Genomic DNA, 24,294 nt, shown 5'->3' on the forward strand with positions numbered 1-24,294 from the left:
TCTAGGGTACATGTGCATAACGTGCAGGTTTGTTACATATGTATACTTGTGCCATGTTGCTGGGCTGCACCCATCAACTCGACAGCACCCATCAACTCGTCATTTACATCAGGTATAACTCCCAATGCAATCCCTCCCCCCTCCCCCCTCCCCATGATAGGCCCCGGTGTGTGATGTTCCCCTTCCCGAGTCCAAGTGATCTCATTGTTCAGTTCCCACCTATGAGTGAGAACATGCGGTGTTTGGTTTTCTGTTCTTGTGATAGTTTGCTAAGAATGATGGTTTCCAGCTGCATCCATGTCCCTACCAAGGACACAAACTCATCCTTTTTTATGGCTGCATAGTATTCCATGGTGTATATGTGCCACATTTTCTTAATCCAGTCTGTCACTGATGGACGTTTGGGTTGATTCCAAGTCTTTGCTATTGTGAATAGTGCTGCAATAAACATACGTGTGCGTGTGTCTTTACACTGTTGGTGGGATTGTAAACTAGTTCAACCATTATGGAAAACAGTATGGCGATTCCTCAAGGATCTAGAACTAGATGTACCATATGACCCAGCCATCCCATTACTGGGTAAATACCCAAAGGATTATAAACAAGAGTGTAATTAACATGAGACGAATAATCTTCAGTAGAGTCCTCTCAAATCCCATAAGACTGAAAATTGATACAATGTGTCATATAGTCTGGTGGAAATTTTCTTTAATCAGAAAGAGTTAATGTAGCATCCTGGAGAGTCTAATTTAACTTTAGATTGTAGGTAATTTCTGTGCTTCCAGCAAAATCATGAACCTTACAAAATTCTCAGCCATAAGGATTGCGATTTTTTGAATTAGATTACATAGCAAACCTTCTTTCCTTGAGCACCTTTTTCTTAACAGAATAGGTTTGGATTTTTAAAAAATATATTTTATGTTCTGATTTTTTAAAATGCCGTATTTGTCTTGGTTCCTTAGAATGCCAAAAAATGGAGTATGTGTTTAAGTGGAAAAAAAGTGGGTTCCCAATTTTTGTTAGACTCTCAAAAATGTCGATAATCACTGGAATAAACTTAGAGAAAATAATTTAAAATATTATTTTCTGTAGGCAAGAAGGCAAGAAAAGCTCTTAAGGGGTGCCTTCAGAAGTTTTTGTCATTTTCCATTTTTATTCTTCAATTACATGCTCACAACTCAGTATTAGCTTTACTGGGACTTTCATGTTCAAATGACATACATATGTATAATGTATTTCAATTTTTAAGTAAAATATATCTCCAAATTTTATACAAAATTAATAGCCTCTATAAAATATACTTCCTATGTCAACAGATGAATTGCAGCATTTTTTTCTTTTATATTTAAGATTAAAAAAAAAAAAAGGAGGGGAGAGTAGGAATACTTTAGGGTAAGTAGACCTAGGCTTTTGTTTCATCTGTTCCATCCTCTTTCTACAACAGCCATGCAGTGCAGGTCAGAGTTCCCGAGTCCAGCCTCCTTTTCTGGGTTTACTTGGTGTGCATTCTTATGCAAGTTACTCAGCTACTCTGTGTCTCAACTAGTCTGCATACTGTGGAAATATTTGTACATATGACATAAGGTAGTTGTGAGGATTTATTTGGCTAGTACAAGTAAAGTACTTATAAAGTGTTGGGTGTGTAATAAGCATTCAAGTGTTAGCTCCGTTGTTTTCATCGTTATTATTACTAAGTTGAAATGCAAAAAGGAATTCAAAACATTGGGCAGATGATGAATGGACCCTGGAGACTGTGAAAGAATGTCAGGAACTCCAAGTGTTGTCCTTGTGTATTGTCTAAAAGGCACCAGAGACCTCTCTCACCTCCCATCCTTATTCTGAGAAAGCGAGGTATTTTAAGGACATAGAGGGATGATGACCTTGACAGATCCTAGTTAGCACTCCAGAATTGTGAAGGTCAAAGGCCAACTTAATGGCATAATAGGAAATGCATTACTGTTAATGTCAGCAGAAGTCAAGAATGCCCCCTTTGGAAGGCAGCTATGCTCACCACTCTACCACCAACACCAAGAGTGCCCCCATTTACCAGAATTGTTCAGTAATATTCTAAAAGTTTATTTTTGTCAAATAGGAAGAAGAAACTAATAGTGAAATTATAAAACAGGAACAAAATTATTATATTTAAATAGTATTGTTTAAAATGAAGAATTAGGGCCGGGTGTGGTGGCTAACACCTATAATCCCAGCACTTTGGGAGGCCGAGGCAGGCGGATCACCTGTGAGACAAGCCTGGCCAACATGACGAAACCCTGTCTCTACCGAAAATACAAAAATTAGCCAGGCGTGGTGGCATGTACCTGTAATCCCAGCTACTCAGGAGGCTAAGACAGGAGAATTGCTTGAAACCAGGAGGAGGAGGTTGCAGTGAGCCAAGATCACACCGCTGCACTCCAGCCTGGGTGACAGAGCAAGACTCCTCAGAAACAAAATAAAATGGAGAATTGAAGATAAGTTTTAAAAACTATATGAATTAACAGTTTAGTAAATGAACTAAAAATAAATACATTGCAAAATAAATACTCTTCAAAAATAAATACCTTAACAATATCCAGTAATGTATAATAAAAAACATTTTATGAATATTAGCAGAAAAAAATGTTAAACTCACAGGAGAAATTTCATAAGAAATGAATATGTTAACAATATCTGTAGAATTTTTCTCAAGTACTATCGAAAAACAATTTGAACAATTGAAGGTATATGTTGTATATATACACATACCTATATATCCAACATATATATACGCACACCACATTTATGGATCTGAAGGCTCTATATTGTAAACATGTAAAATTAATTATTAATTAATTTTGTAAGTGAAAATCCAATTATAACCTCAGAGGGTTTACCAAAGTATAAGCATGGCAAGTCTTCAGTATGATAAAGGTTGCATTTACGTTCAATAGGAGAAAAATAATTTATTCAGAAAAGGATAGTTGAATCATTGTGAAAATAAAGACCAAATTTTATTATGTTAGGATGATTTTTTTTTCCTTAGAGACAGTGTCTTGTTGTGTCATCCAGGCTAGCGTGCAACCTCAACCTCTTGGGCTCAAGTGATCCTCCCGGCTCAGCCTTCCTGAGTAGCTGGGACGATAGTTGCGTGCTTTGTAAAGACCGGCTCTTGCTGTGTTACCCAGCCTTGATTTAAACTCCTGTCCTCAGCTGTTCCCCCTACTTCCTCCAGCTGAGTAGCTGGGATTATAGTCATGAGCCTGGCAGATGAAATTTTTAAAGACAGAAACTATAAGGAACAAATGGTAGATTCGTTAATAAGAAAAAAAATTTAAAATTTCAAAAGATGAATATATCTTATTTAAAAAAGTCAAATGGCAAACTAAGTTAGATATTTGTAACTTCAATTATCTAGAAGTAACTATTTGTGTTTCCAAGGCAAAATGGATTTTTAAATGAAAAAATATAACTAACTTTAAGAATAAAACAATAAGATCTGATCTATTTGGTTTTCATTTTTCTTTCTTTCTCTTCCTCCTTATTCTTCCTTCCACCTCTCTTCTTCCTTCTTTCCTCTTCCTCCTTCTCTTCCTCCTCCTTCTTTCTCCTACTTCTTCTTTTTCTCTTTCTTTTTTTTTTGAGAAACAGAGTCTCACTATGTTGCCCAGGCTAGAGCGCAGTGGCTGTTAACAGTCACAGTCATAGCACACTGCTGCAGCCTTGAAATCCGGGGCTCAAGAGATGATGCTGCCTCTGCTTCCCCAGTAATGGATACGACAGGCATGTGCCACTGTACCTGGCTTGGGTTTCATTTCTAAGAGTATTTTCATAGTTTGATTCCTTAGTTAAGACTTATTTAATCAGAAGCCTGCCATCAGCTGTATCTTGTGATGTAAGAAAATTTAATTGTGTCTTCCAGGTTCATCTTAGTATGTTCTTTCTACTTGGACAGATAGCAAGGTATTGATTCTCATATGAGACTGATTTTTATTACTAGCTTGTTATCTCTCTCTTACCTTTTCTTCTTTTTTTCTCCTTTACTCAATTCATTTTAAATTGGTTTAAAAACACAGGTAAGATTTGTCATAAAATTTCAGGCATTGCAGCAGTATATCAGAAGTGGTAGTTCCCTTTTTTCTCCCACCCCCAATCCTGTATCCCTAAGCCACCATATTTCTTTATTCTGAGTTATCTTTACCTGTTGATTCCATTCCTCTCTCAGTTCTGTTAGCGATAGTTTCCATCTAATGGTTTCTGTCTATTAGCTGATATTAGGCCCTCATATATTTTGTTGAATGAGTGAGTGAATGAAAATGGTGACTGTATGCTTAATTCCCTTATGAGCCAGTCAATCACAATTTTAAACGTAGCCCTGGGGCTTTTCTTGAAGAGCCAGTATTCTTTTTTACACATTTCAGTATTTGAAATGCTTATCTTTGAAATGGCTTTTCTGTAAGATGAACATGTTTATGCTAAAATTCTAATTTAAATTTCTTTTTTCTTGCAGCTGCTTTTGCAGCAGTGTTGCACTGGTAAGATTTTTTTCTCCTATGGTATTTTATGCAGATGTTTATAACTTACTAAAGCTATTTCCCATACATTTAAAGGAATAATTTCAGCATGATCAGTATGAATATATATTACATGTAACACAATAGTCTGAAAAACTAGTTTAATTGATAAATCAGGGTCAGAATAATATAATTGTTTAATAAAAAAGAGATTCATTATTAAAGAGGCTGTATTTGAGACTCCACTCAATATTAATATGTTCATGGTGAGAGAAAGATTAATTTTTTAATCTTCTAGATAGAAATATAAATTTCATTAGATGTTTCTAAAATGGTAACCCAATGACATTTACAGTTTAATCTATACTTTTATTGTACTTGACTGAAAATATTCCAGTTCATTTTAATTTTAAAATCTAATTTGATTTTTTTATAGAGGGAAATTTTAGTATAAATGCAATACATACTGAGTGGAAAACAAATATAGATACTATTGTATTTGAGTTTTATTACAAAATAATCTGCAAGTTAGTTGATGCTTTTATTTTTGCTTTTAGCTTAGTTTAAAAAATAATACTTACAGTGTAAGTTTTAACACTGTTGCTTTGTTTTGTTTTTCCAGGAGCCATATAACACACCTCTTTGAAAATGACCGTCATTTTTCTCACCTCTCAACATTGGAAAGGGAGATGGCTTTTCGCACTGAAATGGTTAGTTTTTATTTGGCATTTCATCATAGTACTTTAGGAATTTAAAAACATTTCAGATTTTTTATTATGGAAAATTTCAAGATGTTCCAAAGTAGAAAGAGTGGATGCTCCAGCTTCTACAGCTGACAGCCACAGCCGGTTTTCCTTCATCTACACCCCCACTCACTACGTCTTTTTTTACTTTTAATTTTTATTTATTAATTTTTTTTTTAGACAGAGTCTCACTCTGTCGCCTAGGCTGGAGTACAGTGGCGCCATCTCGGCTCACTGCAAGCTGCACCTCCCAGGTTCACGCCATTCTCTCGCCTTAGCCTCCCTAGTAGCTGGGACTACAGGCACCTGCCACCATTTTAGTAGAGATGGGGTTTCATCATGTTAGCCCGGATGGTCTCGATCTCCTGACCTTGTGATCTGCCTGCCTCGGCCTCCCAAGGTGCTGGAATTACAGGTGTGAGCCAACTATCTCTTTTTAAAGGAAATCCCAGACATTATATCATTTCATGCTTTCATACTTTCTTAAGTGCATAAGTGTCTCTAAAGATAAGACTTTGTTTTAACTATGGCACAAAACCATGGCACAAGACATAACTGGAAAACATTTAACAACATCCTTAATATCATCAAATAGAAATCAGTATTTAAATGCCCTGTTTGGCACTTAAAAAAAAAAAAGAAAGAAAGAAAAACAGTTGATGTGTTTGAATAGGATCCAAACAGTGCCTACAGATTGCATTTAGTTGATGTGTATCTTAAGTCTTTTAGTATGTGAATTCCTTTACCTGTTTTTGTTTTGTTTTCCTGCCATTTGTTTGTTGAGAAATCCAGGTGATTTGTCCTATACCCACAATAATCCACATTCTTCAATTATGTTCCTGTATCCCAAGTTTCCTGAACATTTATGGATCAGAAGATTTGACTTATTTTCTGGCAGGAATACTTCCTAGATGATGCTGTATACTTCTATTGTGTCAGGCCAAGAGGCACATCGTATCTGGTTGTCTCGCTTTCTGTGATGTTGAGATTGATCACTGGCTTTAGGTATTGTGATGCTGATTCCTCCTATAGCCTAGCCATCAGCCTAGGTTAGTTATTTCATTATCCTTTTCAACTGTGATACCTAGCCTATCATTTTTTTTCCTGCACTTATTAGCTATAATTCTTCTATTAAGAACTTTCGCACAATACCTTTTGATTTCTCTCTGAGGTATATTTCATAGAGGAAAGACAAGAAAATGCTTTATTCTTTCTTTTCATTTACCAGTTTTCAGAAAAATAAGTAGCTTCCCTACCATCTTCTAGTAGTGATCAATGGAGTACCTTCTTTTGGAGTATCATTATGACATGATGGATTTTAACATATTTTGTAAACCTTCTTGTCCTTAGCTAGTAAAGCCCTTGCAGCTCTCCCTGTTTGCCCTTGATGTGACCTCACTAGTATCCATAGGTTCCTTACTTTCAGGTACTACAAGACATTTTCTTCTCAGACCTAGCATTAGCCAGTTTTCCAATGAGCCACCATTCCTGTCAGTGGCAGATGCTCATTGCTACTAGATTGGCCATTGTATTTTGGCCTTTTTACTGAACAGAATTAGGCTACAAAAATTTTTTTAAAGAGAAAATAAATCAAGAATTTGTATTAATTTTTTAAATGGAAAGAAGATTAGTTTTTTTACTTATTTGATATTAATCTTTTTAGTTTGAGAATCTTGGTTTCAAATTATTGATTTGTTAGGAATAAAAGTACCAAAGGTATCATTAAAAATATGATTACTGAAAAGAGTTTAAGATTTTCTTGCAGTTCGGTTCTGCACAGAGCAACCCCCAGAACTGGGTCTCAGCCCAGGAGGCCATGTGGGTTCTTGGCTTTGGGCAGGAAGGAATTCAAGAATGCGCCAACAGAGTAAAGTGAAAATGAGTTTATCTTAAGAAAGTAAAGGGATGAAAGGGTGGCTACTCCACAGGCAGAGCAGCTGTGAGGGCTGCTGGTTGATTGTTTTTAAGGTTGTTTCTTCATCATATGCTAAACAAGAGGTGGATTATTCATGAGTTTTCTGAGAACAAGGAGGGGAATTCCTGGAACTGAGGGTTCCTCCCTCTTTCAGACCACAGAGGGTAACTTCCAGAGGTTGCTATGGCATATGTAAACTGTCATGCTGCTGGTGGGAGTTTCCTTTAGTATGCTAATGTATTATAATGAGCAATAAGGATGACTAGCAGTCACTTTAGTTGCCATCTTGGTTTTGGCAGGTTTTGGCCGGCTTCTTTACCGCATCCTGTATTATCAGTAGGGTCTTTGTGACCTGTAACTTGTGAAACCAGTCCTGCCGAAATCCTGGGCTCCATTTTAACCTTAGGATATAGTCCACTAGGGATATACAGTAAAATTACAATATCTTACTGTTAATTGAAATCTTCTCCCAAGTTGATAAATAGTTCATTCCTTTCTTTCATTTTTATTTTGATATTCAGGTAGTTTTACATTTTTGTTTTATAATTAAGCATATGTTTCCAAAATCAAACCTACAAAAGAAGGAAGATATAGTTTCCTAGGGCTGTCATAAAGAAGTACAACAAGCTAGGTGGCTTAAAACAGCAGAAATGTATTTTCTCACAGTTCCAAAGACTAGCAGTGGGACGTTAAGGTGTTGACGAGCCTCTTGTCTCCGAAGGCTGGAGGGGAGAGTCCTTCCTTGCCTCTTGTCAGCCTCTGGTGGTTGCTGGCCATCCTTGGAATTCCTTGGCATGCTGATGCCTCACCCCAATCTCTGATCCATCTTTACACGGCCTTTTCCCCTGTGTGCCTGTAGCTTTGAGGCCAAATATTCCTCTTTATTTAGATTTACCAGTTGTGTTGGGTTTAGAGTCCACCTTAATCCAGTATGACCGCATCTTAACTTGATCACGTCTGCAAGAATCCTATTTCCAAATAAGATCACCTCCACAGGGTCTGGTGGACATGAAATTTTAGGGGACACTATCCAAATCAGTACACAAGGAAACATAATTTTTAAAATAGTGATATTAGAGCTAATACATCGGAGTATCAACACCATTTTTTTCTTTTTCAATAAATTTCTGGGTACGCATATCACTTTTGTATTTATGAGTCTTAAACCCAGTTTAAACTTTGGCAGCTACCAGAGCAGCTCCAGGCAAAACTGAAGATGCAAATACAAGATGTAGATTTATCTTGTGTTTCTCTGTCTTCCCTCATACTGCCACGTACACTCCCCGTTAGGCTTCTAGTATTTTCTTGTTTTTTTGTCTCACGTATTATTCCACTCTTGCTATCTTTCCAAAGTAGTGTGCCAAGCTAAAAAACTATCTCTTTTCTTCAAAATAGGACCACTCCCCACCCTCATCCCCAGTCCCACAGGGTTCTTACCTTATGCTGACTTGATAGGAGGGAAAATAATCTGTAAAATTAGGTGGCACCTGAGTGAAATTCATATGTAATAATACATCAGTGTATAACCTTCTCAACATATTTGCATTTTTGCATGTAAATCCAGAGGAAAAATGACTGATAGTGTCATTTGGGGATTAAAATAAGCAGTTAGAGGAACATTTTTGGCTTGAGATTTCTTGGTTCGTGATAAATTTTAATTCCATAATAAACCACTCACTCTATTCGTAAGATAGCATTTTCTAACAGTTATATTGGTATGGGTAATAGGATTTTCTAAGTTGAAGTATGCTGAGTTGTATTATTTTGTAAATGCTGAAACTTTTTGAAGCTATTTTGCATTCAGTTATTTCAACTAAGAAATGTTTATGTGAAAATACATAGTTTTTTCACAACTTTAGGATTTATCAGTGATCAGAAACCTGTGAAATTCATTGTATTAATAGCTGTTAATTGCTTAATTGCTTTGTTTTTCGAAAACAGTGTATTTACTTAGAAGAGGCATCATAATTGTTATTTTAACTGAGCTTATCCTTATTTCAGGGACTGTATTATTCCTATTTCAAGACTATTGTGGAAGCACCCTCATTTTTGAATGGAGTATGGATGATTATGAATGATAAACTGACTGAATACCCTCTTGTTATTAATACGTTAAAAAGATTCAATCTTTACCCTGAGGTAAGGCACTTTTTCCAATTGTGACTTTTCACTTTTGTAAAACTTTTTTGTATTAAATGCTGATTTTAAATCTAAGATATTAGTCAATATATTAAATTGTATTTAATTTTTTAAAAGAAAATATGGGCCAGGCACGGTGGCTCAAGCCTGTAATCCCAGCACTTTGGGAGGCTGAGACGGGCGGATCACGAGGTCAGGAGATCGAGACCATCCTGGCTAACACGGTGAAACCCCGTCTCTACTAAAAATACAAAAAAACTAGTCAGGCGAGGTGGTAGGTGCCTGTAGTCCCAGCTACGTGGGAGACTGAGGCAGGAGAATGGCATAAACCCGGGAGGCGGAGCTTGCAGTGAGCCAAGATTCGGCCACTGCACTCCAGCCTGGGCGACAGAGCGAGACTGTCTCAAAAAACAAACAAACAAACAAAGAAAAACGTGAAGAAAATATGTATCTTGTGGAGAAATATGTAAAAAAGATCATTACTGATTTTGAGGAGAAGGCTTTAATTCTGTGGGGAACTGTTGTTGTGATTGCATTGTTTAAAAAATACAAAAACTAGATTTGGTGTGCTTGTAGGGTTTATGCTAAGGGAGCTCTGTTACTTTTACATGTCATTTGTTAAATGTTTTCTTCCTTATCCTCATTTAATTGAGTGCACTTTCTTGAGTGGGGGTGGAGGGAAGGTGAGCCCAGTTCAGCAAGTGGAGATGACATTTGGCCTCTCCTTTATCCTCCTTGCAAAACTATAAATTTGTTGATGTGGAACTCTAGTTCAATAGAATATATACTTTAATGATTTTGTCCAAAGTCCTTCAAGATAGATATTGAACTATCCACCAGCAGTGTTTTCGAAACTATTTATTTACCTGCATCTTTGTTAATTGGATAGACAAAGAAATTGAAGTCATATGATGTATTTCATTCATTGATTATATATATATTTTAGTGTTCTCTATATATGTGTATATAACACACATACATATACATATAATACATTTTTGCTTTTAAAAATAATTGCCAATTCATGCCTTTTATCTATATTTCTATTAAAATTTTATAAGAGCTCATTTATTATATACTGGATATTAATATAATGCTATATAATGAAACATTTTCCCCAGTTGTTTGCTCTTTAACTTTGTGTATGATGTCTGTGTATTTTTTAATACAGAAATATATCTATGAATCTTTTTTGTCTTTTATACATACATGTAAAAAACTTCATTTTTATAATCATAATTTTTTTATATTTACATTTTTAATTTATCTGGAATTCATTTTGATGCGTAGTGTGGGGTAGGAATCTAACCTTGAATTTTTTTTTTGAAAATGGTGTTGTGTGTAATCTAACACTGATGAGGTGTCCATCCTCTCTCCACTGCTTTGAAGTAAACTTTCTTCTTTATATGCAAAATTATTATACATACATGCTTGCGTGTGTTTCTGGATTTTGTGCTCAGTATTGCCTTAGGTTGAGGTTGTGGGAAGTGGACTTTGAGATGGAGATTTACATGCAGGAAGTAGTTGAGGGAGTGTCCTTAGGGTCAACACCTGAAGGGGGATGAATGAGGCAGGAGGAAGAGGAGAGCTTTGATGCAGTCACTGTGAAAGCCTCATCCAGTCCCTGGGCAGCTCTGGATCTGGGATGGCCTTGCAGAGTTGTCCTACCTTGAGAGAAGGGCCCCTGACCTTGATATCTTTCCCTATTGACTAGTCAGTCATTGGATGCAGATTGCCCTTGGGTAGGGGTTGTCACCTTGAGTGAATTTACTTTCTTCAGCCACAGGCAGTTCCCTGGAAGGGATGCAGCTTTCAGCTCTCACTTACCAGTCTTCCAACCAGCTGGAGGAATGAGTGCCTCACCCCAGAAGAGGGAATCTGGGGTGGCTTATCACCACCTGTACCATGGTTACATTGATCTGTCTAGCCATTCTTGTGCCAGTGTCACACTATTTTAATTATTGAAAGTGGTAAGACTTAATATCTGTTAAAACATTCCCTTTAGTTTTCTCGATACATTTTAGACACTAGGAATTTTGAATAGAATTATTTTATGTTTATGAATTAATTTGAGGGAGAATTCATATTATTCAATTCAGTCTATTCCAGTAGACCCAGTATCTTTTACTTGTGCAAATCCTCTTTTGTGTCTCTTAGTAGAGTTGTATAGTTTTTGAAAATCATAAATTTGGCGCTTTTTTTGGCCCATATTTTGTCCTTAACCATGGATGAACAATTGAAAACTGACCAGTGAAGAATCTGCCTAGGAGATTCTGAGCCTCATTTTACTACATTTAAAGGGAGCCAAGTGGATGGTATAGAAAGGGAAAATATGATAATTGTCAGAATATCTCAAAAGTATTCTAGTAATGAAAATTGTTTAGTATATTTTCTTAAGATGCCTCCATTTTTTTTTTTTTTTTTTAAAAAAGGTAATTTTGGCCAGCTGGTACCGGATTTATACCAAAATAATGGACTTGATTGGTATTCAGACCAAGATATGTTGGACGGTTACCAGAGGAGAAGGACTCAGTCCTATTGAAAGCTGTGAAGGTAAGTTTCTTTCTGTGATATTGTCCAGTTATCTGTTGTAACATAATAAACTTATCCAGCATAATAAGCTTACACTGTAAACTTAGTGGTGTAAACAACACCCATTTTATTATGCATATGGATTCCGCAGGTCCAGAATTTGGGCAGGGCTGGTTTATCTCCATGATTTCAGGGACCTCTGCTAGTAAGACGCAAATGTCTGGGAAGACTGGAATTAACTGAGAGGCTGCATTGCTCACATTTTGACTCCTGGGCATGGAGGACTGTGAGGCTGAGCTCAGCTGGAACTGTCAGCTGGGACACCTACCTGTGGCCTTTCTGGGTGACTTGGGCTTTTTGATAGCAAAGTACCTCAGAGTTGTAGTAAGGCTTTTCCTATGGCAGCTGAAGGCTCCAAGCTGGACACTGCATGGCCTCTTATGACCTAGCCTCAGAAGTCACATAGTGTTGTTCTGCCGTACTCCATTGAAAGAGTCACAAGACCAATGAAACTCAAAAATGGGGGCTATAGACCCCATACCTCCTGAGGAGGCATATCTGTGAATTTGCAGCCCTGTTTTAAAATCACTATTGCTCATTACCTTGATCGCATTTATGTTTTGCAGTAGTGTTATGTTTTCATGTGGGAACCAGAGCAACTATTGAATATATCTGGCCACCATTTTCAAAATGAACACAATTTAATATAAATTGCTAGACACATAAGGTAATTTGGGTTAATGTGGTTAGAACATATGTTTTGTTTATTTTTAAAGGATTGGGAGATCCTGCTTGCTTTTATGTTGCTGTAATTTTTATTTTAAATGGACTAATGATGGCATTATTCTTCATATATGGCACATATTTAAGGTAAGATAATATTTTACTATGTGTTTATAAGATATACTAAAATAAAATAGTTGATTACTTAATAGTTAATCATTGATTAATTTATAGTTCAGTTTTATGAAAATATCCTAAAATATCTTATTATCATAAAATCATTCATTATTTGCATGATTTCACCACTGCCATGGCCCATCACACTTAAGATAGTTTTAGAGGTGTAAATAGAGTTGGGAATACTTGATAAATTTAATTTTTTTTTTTTTTTGAGACAGGGTCTCACTCTGTCACCCAGGCTGGAGTGCAGTAGTGTGATCTGTGCTCACTACAACCTCTGCCTTCTGGGTTCAAGCGATCCTCCCACTTCAGCCTCCTGAGTAGCTGAGACTGTAGGTGCACACCACCAAACTCCGCTAATTTTTTGTATTTTTTGTAGAGACAGGGTTTCACTATGTTGCCCAGACTAGTCTCAACTTCCTGAGTTTGAGTGATCTGCACATCTCAGCCTCCCAAAGTACTGAGATTATAGGCATGAGCCACAGTGCCTAAATTTTAAATATTCTTAGGCATTTGGGTATAAACAATATATATTCCATATATGGTTATAGAATATCTAATATATTGTTATGGAACAATATATTCCATTTGCTGTATGTATGTGTATATATGTGTGTGCTGAGATACGTGAAGTCTGACTTCTTACTATAGTTTTGGTGTAAAAAAAAGTCTGTAGACTACTGCTTAAGGTAGCATGAGGGAGCAGCGTTTACCTTAGAGCATTTGGGTCTTTCCAGATGGCTGACTCCGTTCTTCTTCCAATGTCAATGGCTGTAGATTGTTTCAGCTCCTTCCAGTATACATTATTTGCATAATATATAAGGGAAAAGACCACTCATTATCAAATAATATTAATAGCTCTTTACTAACATTAAAATAGAAGTATTTTCTATGTAATATTTAGAAGTATCTTCTGTAGAGTATTTAATATCTGACTTGATTTAGTTTGTAGTTGAGCAGCATTCCTAAAACTAAAAGACTACTTTTTTAAGGCTTTTTATGTTTACTTTTCTTCTTTCTTATTTTTTTGCCAATTTATTATACTGTATATGTTTGAAGTATTTTACCTTGAGATTATCTTTAGAATTTTCTTCCTTGCTGCTTATTGATTCTTTGTAGTACAGAATTACAAGAATTGTATGTGATTTTCAATTCGGGATAATGAGTTTGAATTTGCTATTATCCCATTATCTCCTTTCCTTTGGAAGTGTGGCATTTTCAGTTTAGTACCTCAAAGATCTGTTGAGTTTCTAGCCCACCTTTTGAGTATCTAGCAGCTACTTGATAAGCACTTGTCAAACGAGGAAGCTGTTAGAAGATCAATGTAAATATATTTGCATGTAGATTTAAGATACTTTGATGTTAATATTTCTGACTTAGGTCTAAGAAAATTATTGTTTAATTGGGGAGACAAAAATAAAAATGCATAATTAAAAGATGATGTGAAAGATTTTGTTTTTGAAACAAGACACAGGGAAGTAAGTTAAACCAAAAGACTATGGTAATGAGAAAAGGGGGCTGACTTGAGGGAAAGTGGGCCTGTGTGCTTGCATCGTAATGAGCCAGAGGGAGAGAAACTTGGTGGTGTCTATTCATTTTGCTAAGTACTGCCCATCTGTCTATGTGTAGCTTTATTACATTTGGGAGACTAGATTTTAAATAAGAGAAGTTAGAATATGAAACATGGCATGTTTGCTAAACTGCTAATCTACACTTATGCTACCTTTTTTTAAAAAAATATATGGGGTCTTGCTATATTGTTGCCCAGGCTAGAGTCCAGTGACTATTCACAGATGTAGTCACAGTGCACTAGGGCATCAAACCACTGGCTTCAAGCAATCCTCCTGCTTCAGCCTCCCAAGTAGCTGGAACTACAAATGTGTGCCACCTTGCCTGGCTACTTTTTTAATTGAAGGAAGAACTTATAAACAATTGTTAAAGCATTCATATTTTCTTGTGATACTTGTTATAACTGTTTTTTCAAAGGCAGAAGGCACAACATCTACTGAAGAGAATAGAAGTTTCTGGTTTCGGTTGAGGGGTTTTTGGTGGTTTTGGCCCTGACCTGACCTTTCTCAGTCTTTAACCCCTGTGCTGCCTGGTAGGCAGTTTTCTGTCTATGTAAGAGATGCATATTCAGTTGTTCAGTCAACACATACAGTTCATACCAAGTAGATTCTTAAGGCTGTTTGGGCTCTGAGAACATGGGAGTGCGACAGGGTGTGTGTGAATGGAAGATAGACAGGAAGGAAGGATAGAGTTCTTAGAACTCCAGAGGCACAAGGAATTTGTACTGCATGGAAGGGCTACTTCAGTGTGACCTTGTAGAATCAGAGGTATTTGGATAGGTGGAAATAAACCATGAACATAAAAGCATACCAGGGAGAGGCAAAGGCCAAAATCTAGTGTGTGGAAAGCAGGTAATAAGCAGATCAGTTTTGCTGGGATGCATGTTCTTCAGGGAGTGTTGTGGAGGATTCAGATGGGAACAGTGGTTGTGCTGGATGATGAAAGGCCTGGGTAACTGACTGGGTTGAAACCTATTCCAAAGCAAGTGAAATAAATACAAAAATTGACCAATATGAAAACAGGATTCAAGCTGAAGTATGATCTCATGGAACGCTTGACTTTCCCCAGTCCTCAAAGTCAAGCAGTGACTACTTCAGCACGGCGTTTGTCAAATTGCAGGGCATCACTTATTAGAGAGTTTTACAATTGATTCAGTGGGTTGAGCCCATTTCATTTTAGATGAAAAAAAAAAAACTACAAAGTAGATAATATCATCTACCACACTAATAAGGATAGATACTATTTAGAGAAACTTCCATTTGCTATATATATATACACACACACACATACACACACACACACGTGTGTGTGTGCTAAGTTGTGTAAAGTCTTCTTACTGTACTTTTGGTGTAAAAAAGTCTGTAGACTACTGCTTATGGTGGCATGAGGGAGCAGCTTTTACTTTAGAACATTTGCGTCTTTCTAGATGACTGTCTCTGGTTCTTCTTCCAATGTCAATGGCTGTCACTTGTTTCAGCTCCACCCACTTGACTGCTTTGTGCTTTAGCTGGCCCCTTCTGTGTTACCCAACTCTTGGATCCCATGGTGGTCTGTACTAGCAGCACATGTTTTTATTTTTCCAGATTTCCTTTTGCTGTTTGTGGGCTTTTTCTTAACCCGGAACCATCTCTTTAGCTCTATTCAAAGGCATCCTAAACTGAAGGTTCTTGCCACAGTTGATCCTGATGTATATTATTTTGAATAGAGACTCTTATCACTTCTTTTCTGTCAGTGTTTTTCATTGCATTTTTATATGTTTTTTGATCTGAAGTACATTTAGAGGTTTCAGATTACTAGTTAGTTCTTAATGTTTTCTTTCTTGATGGTTAGTCACCCTTGTAATTTTATGAGCGGGATAAAGCTGCAGACTTCTTAAAATATGGGTTAAAAATAAAAAGGAAGATATCTAAAGTTGTTTTTAGGATTAAAGAAATAAATTGTATTATATACTGAGAAATAAAAGTTGAGATTTGTCTAGCAGGTTAGAAATTTGCAGGCAGATTGACTGTGACATTTTAAATTCAGAAGTATATTTGTTTTGAAATAATATACATATAAGTGTTTAGAAGCCAGGTAAGCCAGTCCATTTCACCAGAAATGGAAGAAGGAAAAATAGAAAACAGCCAAATGGTGAATGGAGCCAGACTGCCAAGCTCTAACTTGAGGAGATGAAGTGAGATCTGTTTTGCAAACACAGCCTACTCATGGTATAATTCTTTTTCTGGAATTCTCAGTATTTTAGGTTTTTTTTTAAAATACTCATTGTTAATTATTTTTTGAAGCTGTATTGATTTATACTTACCGTTATTTATTTCATAAGATACCCTGATATTTCTTAGCCACAGACTAACAGTTTCTGAAGGCCAGTTTCTTAAGACCCAGTGTGTGGAAATCTCTGTTCTGCCAGTAAGAAGGAGCATTGGTTGTTGGGCAGTTAGAACTTTCCCCATAGTTTCTTCTGGAGGAAATTTATATATGCTTAAGGTTCTCTTATTTATAAATAGAAAAAACTTTTGTTGTTGGACTCTAAGGCAGATATCAAGCAGGTGATACTAAGGTTTTATTCTTTGCCCTTTAGTGTGATTTTAGTAATATTTTGGAGTTCGGGGTTAGTTTGGTTATGGTGCATTGTTGAGGAAGAATAGATTGGATAGTATATTAAGCTGTTAAATATGTGTATATGTTTAACAGTTCTCTGGAAAAAAATGCATATGTATATAAAGTTTATTATAAATTTTACTGCTATGTAAGGATGAGTGCAAACAATAACAGGGTTTCTAAGGAGGAGTTTTTTTTCTTTCTCTTTGAAAAAGGGTGCCAGAAATACTCTGACTAGCTGAAATAAAAGAGGGAGTACAATACTGGGATACAGAGGCCTGGTGGAATCAGAGGATCATTGAAAAAAGTGCCTTTGTTTAAGGCTTATTCCTTTGTGGGTGTTAGATTTATTCCTACTGGCTGCCAGTTCTTCTTTGCCCGTCGCTGTCCTTCAGGCTTGCTTTCTTGCTTCCTTCCCATCCACCTCAGAATGTGTTTATCCCTTACCTTCTCTCTCACATGACAAAATTAAGACAAACCTTTTTCTTTTTCTTTTTTTTTTTTGAGACAAAGTCTCACTCTGTTGCCCAGGCTGGAGTGCGATGGTGCAATCTCGGCCCACTGAATTTTCCGCCTCCTGGGTTCAAGCAGTTCTCTTGTCTGAGCCTCCTGAGTATCTGGGATTACAGGGGTGCACCGTCACAGCCAGCTAATTTTCGTATTTTTTTTTTTTAGTGGAGACGGGGTTTTACCATTTTGGTCAGGCTGGTCTCAAACTCCTGACCTCAGATGATCCACCCACCTCAGCTTCCCAAAATGCTGGGATTACAGGCGTGAGCCACTGCGCCCAGCCAACAAAACTTTTTAATTGGACTTTCCTTGGGTCCCCTTGCTATCTCAATCTAGTCTCCCACCCCTTCCTCCTCTCCCCAGCAGTGAGGCCCTGGTCCCATTCACTTCTCCCACTACCCGCTTGTGCAGCTGCTTACTTAGCAGCCCTGCCTTTGATTGCTTGATTTGTTTTGAATCTCAGGATGGTGAAATGATACATGAAACCACCCAGGGTTTTCACAGACCAGGGCTATGGCTGGCCAGAAAGGACTCTGGTGCTGTCTTTTTGAGCTTCATTTTCTTTGTAGCATTCTTCCCTGATTACTGCTGCCTCTGTCTTCAGAGTTCCTACTACTCTCCTTAAAACTGGAGCTGAAGGATAGACAGAAATTCCTTTGCCTAAGATAAGCGAAATATGGTCGAATTATAAAAGTACTTAAGTTGATTTTTAGATCATATGTTAGAATCTTTGAGTTCTTTTCCGTTCAGTATCCTATGCGAGGTTGCCCCCAGAATACCCCATTAGGTTTTTAGACTCTTCAGCCTGTGATTCCTTTCTAGATCAAGCGCCGTCTGAGGAGGTCTTCTGGAGAAAACAGTGGGCAGTGAGTGTGGCTGATGAGTCATCCTGGGGCAGACAGAACAGTGCCCCTGCGGAGTGTCTCATTGTTGACTGATAGCTGCCCAGTCACTGCTGCCTACTTGGACCTTTGTTCATTGTACCCCATGCAATACTTTCACTGAAACTTTACTTTTAAATTATTCCTTCAGTTTGTATTGAGGATCTTATAAGAAACAGTTGTGTGAAATTTCTTACTTTATTTTATGCATTGCTATCATATGAGTGTATTATCTATAACCCAGTAAATAAATAACCAGTAAAAAAATACTTTTTTATGTGTAAAATGTTATGACTATGGAATCGTGTAAAATATGTACCCATGACACAGATTAAAAAAATAAATAAATTATCAGAGCTTTCATACTCTTAGCATTCCTTCTTAATGCATTCTCTTTCCTTCCCTCAACCCTCAGAGGAAATGGCATCCTAACTTTTGGACCAATGTTTTCCTTGTTTTTCTTTATGATTGTGCCACTCATGTGCATATCCTTAAATAAGGTGTATTTAGTTTTGAAAACCTGAGTATCAAGCACAAACCTAGCTGCTTAAAGGAGAGGACACTATTGCCATTGTTAGATGAAAGTTCCCAGAAGAAGAGAGTTTCTGAGTCATGGTCTTTAGGTTCCCTGAGGGAACTTTCTGAGGCCCTCAGGAGCTCAGCTGAGCTATGGGAGGGAGCTGAGCTGTCAGGTATGGGAGTGGCTGGTTAAAGGGACAGGCCAAAAGTGAGAGTTAAGCCTTTAATCATTTACTGTAATGGTGTAAGTAGGATGTGAGGACCAGGATATCTCACCCTCATCAAAAGGGAGCAAAAGGCTTCTGCAGTTTGTGGTTCTTGAGGTGGTGGGGCAAAGGAGAAGGGCTCAGAGCCAAAGAGAGCAGAGTCTGAGTCAGAGTGGGGAATAGCCACTTTAAGGAACCCCTCTCCACCAGGCCTTAGCAGAGAATGGGACCAGGAAATAAAGGTGCGTGGGCTAGGAAGGCAAATATAAGAAGAGGTTTATCTCTCAGAAGTGGCTGAGTCGTTGACTGCAACTCCCCTGAGAGAATACAGTACACTGGCTCTGCACCAAGCCTGGTGTGTGAAGGGCGTCTTTTCCCTGTGATGCCTGCCAGGCAAAGCCTTGCGTATGACCAGGCCTGAGAAATCCCATATACGTTTTCAACCAGGAGCGTGATTCCTCAGGACATCAGTAGGCAAGGTCATGAGCTAGTCCTGGGATAAATGTGGGACTCAGTCGGTAGGGACATCTGGCAGAAATGTAGTGGCCAGGTACTGCATATCCAGCAGAAATATCATGAGGGGAAGAGCTGTTCCCTCTTTCTAAATTCCCCACTGTTTACCCTGGCTCTGGCGCATATCAAAGCAGAACAACTTCTGTGAGTGACATAAGTGTCTTTAACTGATGCCAGCAGTAAAGCATGTGGAGCCAAGATAAAATACAGATGAGAATCTGGTCCAGGCTCACACAAATAAAATGTGGAGATTTTGGGCATGAGTCAGTACTTGGTTCTGGATTGGCCACCTTCCATGGTTTGTGTACATCTGTCCTCTTGGCATTTTCCTTTGCCATCCCATTGGGATTTCCTTGACTACTCTCCCCTGTTGGATCTCCTGTGCCCTTGTCCTGTTTGTTCCTCTTTCTTGGTTTATTTTCTCACTTTGGTAGACCTCATCTTCTAGTAAGTAGGTCTTGAGAGTAGATAGCTGGGAAGTAAACATTTAGGAAACTTTGCATATTTGAAAATGTCTTTATTTGCTTCCATATTTGGTTCACTGCTTGGCCAAATATTGAACTCTAGACTTGAAAACATTGTTGGTTGCTGGCTGGGCGCGGTGGCTCACACCTGTAATCCCAGCACTTTTGGAGGCTGAGGTGAGTGGATCACGAGGTCAGGAAATCGAGACCATCTTGGCTAACACGGTGAAACCCCGTCTCTACTAAAAAATACAAAAAATTAGCAGAGCATGGTGGCGGGCGCCTGTAGTCCCAGCTACTTGGGAGGCTGAGGCAGGAGAATGGCGTGAACCCGGGAGGCGGAGCTTGCAGTAAGCTGAGATCGCACCACTGCACTCCAGCCTGGACAGCAGAGTGAGACTCTGTCTCAAGAAGAAGAAGAAAAAAGAATGTTGATTGCTGCAGACGGTGCTATTCAGATGTTCCTAAGTTATTCAGATTTCTAAACCTTTGTATGTGACCTGTGCTTCCCCTTCCTCTCTCTGGAAGATTGTGGAATATCTTCTTTGTCTCTATGGTTCTGAAATTTCAGAGCATTATGTCTCAGTGTAGATCTGCTTTCATGTGTTCTCTTGGACACTTGATGTGTTGTTTCAGTCATGTTTTGATTTCTGGGAATTTTCTTGAATTATTTCTTTACTTACTTTATTCCCTTTGTTTTCTGATTCAGAACTTTTATTGTTTCGATGTTCATAGTTCCCGTCCTCTAATTTTCTTCCCCCCAACCCATTTTTAATTTATTTGGCTTTGTTCTACATTCTAGAACATTTTATCAGCCTTATTTTTTCCTACCTTCTGCTGAGTTTCTATTTTTCATTATCATGCTTTTAGTTTCCAAGAAGTTTTGTTTGTTCTATAAACATTCCTTTTTAAAAAATAGTATTTTATTTTTGTTTCATGGATTCAATAAATTTTCCCTCTGAGGGTATTAATGATGTTTTTACCCTCCCGGAATAACCTTGGCATCTTCTAGCTTGTCTGTGTGTGTGTGTGTGTGTGTGTGTGTGTGTGTATATGTATGTGTGTTTGAGCCATAGTCTCACTCTGTTACCAGGCAGGAGTGCAATGGCATGATCTTGGCTCACTGCAACCTCTGCGTCTGGGTTCAAGCAATTTTCTCTTGCCTCAGCCTCCCAAGTAGCTGGGACTACCGGCATGTGCCACCACACCTAGCCAATTTTTGTATTTTTTAGTTGAGAGGGGCTTTCACCATGTTGGCCAGGATTGTCTTGATCTCTTGACCTGGTGATCTGCCTGCCTCAGCCTCCCAAAGTGCCGGGATTCAGGCGTGAGCCACCGCGCCTGGCCTCACTTGTTTTTTTAAACATCTTCTTTACCTTCCATGTTAGGTGCTTTCCTTAGATGTCTGGCAAACTTAGGCTGTCATGGTTAAGGCTAGAAGACCAAAAAAAGCTATATAGAAGCTCTAAATTGTGGGTGGAATCTGTTAAGGTTGAGTTTTTATATAGTTTGAATAAATGATATGAGCAGAACTTAGAGTGACTGCCAGTTCTTTGGTTTGCCTTTAGATGTAAAAGAAAATATAAAGTAACAGATGTCTTTTAGGGTTGTAAAAGGGAGGTGCGGTGTTTTATTAGGTTAACTAAAATGGAAGATTATAGAAGATTTTTAAAGAAGTGATTGAGTAGAGGGGAGAACACCTAAATGAGTTTAAGAGACTGTCTTCTGTGTGAGAATGGAATAAGGTAGTGTTTGCAAAGGACCCAGAGGAATGCTTGCCTTCCAAAATATTTTTTGGTTGAATACATGAATTGATAATTAATAAAATATTGAAAGAAAAACTTAGCTTATGGTTACCCTATGTGAAAGGCACAATAGAAATATATTATCTATCATATAAGCTTTACTAGCATTTACCGATTTAGCAAGTGTTTTTCCAGTGGACTCATTCTGAAGCTTTCCTTCTGCAGATTCCAATCTTCACTGAAGACTGTTTTTGATTGGAGAAATTCAGTACATGTATAACGCTTATGTGCGAGGCTCTAGTCTAAACTCTTTGCAGTCAGAAATTCATTTAATCCATATGGTTACTCCATGAGATAGGTAAACCACTTTATAGATAAGGAAACTGAGACACAATGATATTAAATAACTTTGACGAGGTCATTGGCAGAGTAGGGATTTGAGTACCAACAGTGCCTCCAAAATGTGTGCTCTGCTGTCTTTGAGAATACATTTTAAGTGTTCTTTCCACAGCAATTAAATTGTCTGCAGCTTTAGTTAATTTTTGTTTAAAGATTCTGCATAATGAAGAAAAAAGTGTTTATTCCATTTCCAGAGTGAGTGGTATTTATATTTCATAAAAAGTTTTACTTAAAATGTTTTAAAGATACATGACACTAAGAAGGATCTAGACTTTCTGTTCTCTTTTCTGTTCGCATGTTCCAGAATATTACTGTTCCGTAATAGTTCATTTCTGAAGGATTCTGAGGTCCCAGGATTTTGCTGTTCTTCAGCTGATATTTCTGTACGCATTGTTTTGGTTTGATAGGTGGAAGTTTACTCTTTCTAGTGTTGTCATTTTTCGGGATCCTATTTTGCTCCATTTGTGGCTGTCATACACGTAATTTTATACATGTAATTTTATTCTAATAGTTTCCTCAGTTAATTTTACTTAGAATCATTTATTGAACTAACTACACATTGGAGGGAAAGGTAACATACTCCGTGTTGGGGGGCGGATTCTTTTGCGATTACACATTTCCCCAACTCCTCATCCTCTAGGTAAGATGACTGTAACTCCATACCTTCACATGGTCTGGTAGTTTGTAGTTGGTAATTTCAGTATGGAAAGTTTCTCTTTTTTTTGGAAGATTTTTCTTTAATGGTTTTCAAGCCAAGGTTAAAATATACTGTATTATTTCTTTTGGTGGTGACTACGAACATCTATTTTAATGTTATCTGGAACATTTTTATGATTTGTTCCTTATAAGTATTTTTTGGCAAGTATCAAGAGGTCTCCAAATAAGTTAATTGAACAACTTTCTTTCTATTAATGTGTCCTACAATGGGTATGTTACTTATTAGTATGTTTTTAAACTGAATTTTCACTGCTTTGTATATACATACATATCTTTGGGCATTATTCAACTTTTTCTAATCAAGTACATCAGTGGTCCCTTACCCCATCTGTCTACCCGACCCCATCAATCCCTTTGTCTAGGGGAAGCCACTTTCAGATCTTTGAAACCTCAGCAATTCTAATACGTAAAACCATGGTCCACAGTTACATTATTATGACTGTAAAAATATTGCTTACTGCTGAATTAAGTAGTATAAATAATTGTTTATTTGGTCACTTAAAATTTTTCCTGTGGTTAATTATTACTAATATTTTGTTTTCCTTGGTGTTCTGTATGCTGATTAATTCCTCTCCAGATCTACAATGAAGTGTAAAGACTTATTTTATACTTTGTCAAATGTATAAAATCCATTATTTCATTTCTCCCACTCCTATCCCCTGGGACCTCCCTCCTGGAGCTTCTGTCTCTGGTTCCATCCTAGACCCATCCTTCCCTGGGCTTCCGTATAGCGATTCCCTGGGAGTTTTGTTCGCCACCATCCTGAGAATTCCCCTTTCCTGTCTTGCTTTAGATTCATTGTGTTTTGGACCCCAAGTTGGTCTCTTTCTGGTCTGTTTCATCCTTTTGAGGATCATATCATCAGGTAATTTCCAAGAGAGTCACAGAGATAATTTTAAAATACATTTGTTAGGCATGTTTGAATATTTCCTTTTTTATTTTTATACTTAATTACTGGTTTGCCTGGTTGTTGATTTTAATTTTTCCTCAGACTTTTAAAGGCTTTTTTCGACTGTCTTCTAAGATGGTGTGTAGCTTTTCAAAAGTCTGTTGCTATTCTACCGTTAGTTCCTTTTGTGTGTGGCTAGTTTTTTCCCTCTGGCAGCTTTTGGGTTCATCTTTCTCTCTTTAGTCCCCTAAAAGGTCATGATGTGGCAGATATTATTTCATCCTTCTCATCGCATACTTTGTGTGCTCGATCTATCTGGGCACTTTCTTCACTTTGGAGGACAACTTTTTTTAGTATTATTTCCATAATGACTTTCTTATCTCCATTTTTTTTTTTTCCCTGTTTTCTTGAAAGTTATTGACTGGATATTGGACTTCTTGAAGTCGAATTTTCTCAGGGTTTTTCTCCCTTATTTTATTTTTACATTTTATTGTCATTTCTGTTAGATTTCCAACTTCAAGAATCTTGAGTTTGAAAATTTCTCTAATTGTTGCATTGTCTTTGT

General features: G+C 37.5%; 1 protein-coding gene across 1 annotated transcript in view; it reads left to right on the forward strand.

The window, feature by feature from the left end:
• The window catches only part of DPY19L1 (dpy-19 like C-mannosyltransferase 1), a 123,489-nt gene that overhangs the window by 14,740 nt on the left and 84,455 nt on the right, over window positions 1-24,294 (forward strand). Inside the window, exons 2-6 of the mRNA XM_025381067.1 lie at window positions 4,484-4,508; window positions 5,110-5,197; window positions 9,147-9,284; window positions 11,717-11,837; window positions 12,593-12,686. Coding sequence (XP_025236852.1) covers window positions 4,484-4,508; window positions 5,110-5,197; window positions 9,147-9,284; window positions 11,717-11,837; window positions 12,593-12,686 — 466 coding nt within the window. The remainder of the gene's footprint in view (window positions 1-4,483; window positions 4,509-5,109; window positions 5,198-9,146; window positions 9,285-11,716; window positions 11,838-12,592; window positions 12,687-24,294) is intronic.

Source organism: Theropithecus gelada, chromosome 3 (genome assembly GCF_003255815.1).
Source record: "Theropithecus gelada isolate Dixy chromosome 3, Tgel_1.0, whole genome shotgun sequence".
NCBI classification, from domain to species: domain Eukaryota; kingdom Metazoa; phylum Chordata; class Mammalia; order Primates; family Cercopithecidae; genus Theropithecus; species Theropithecus gelada.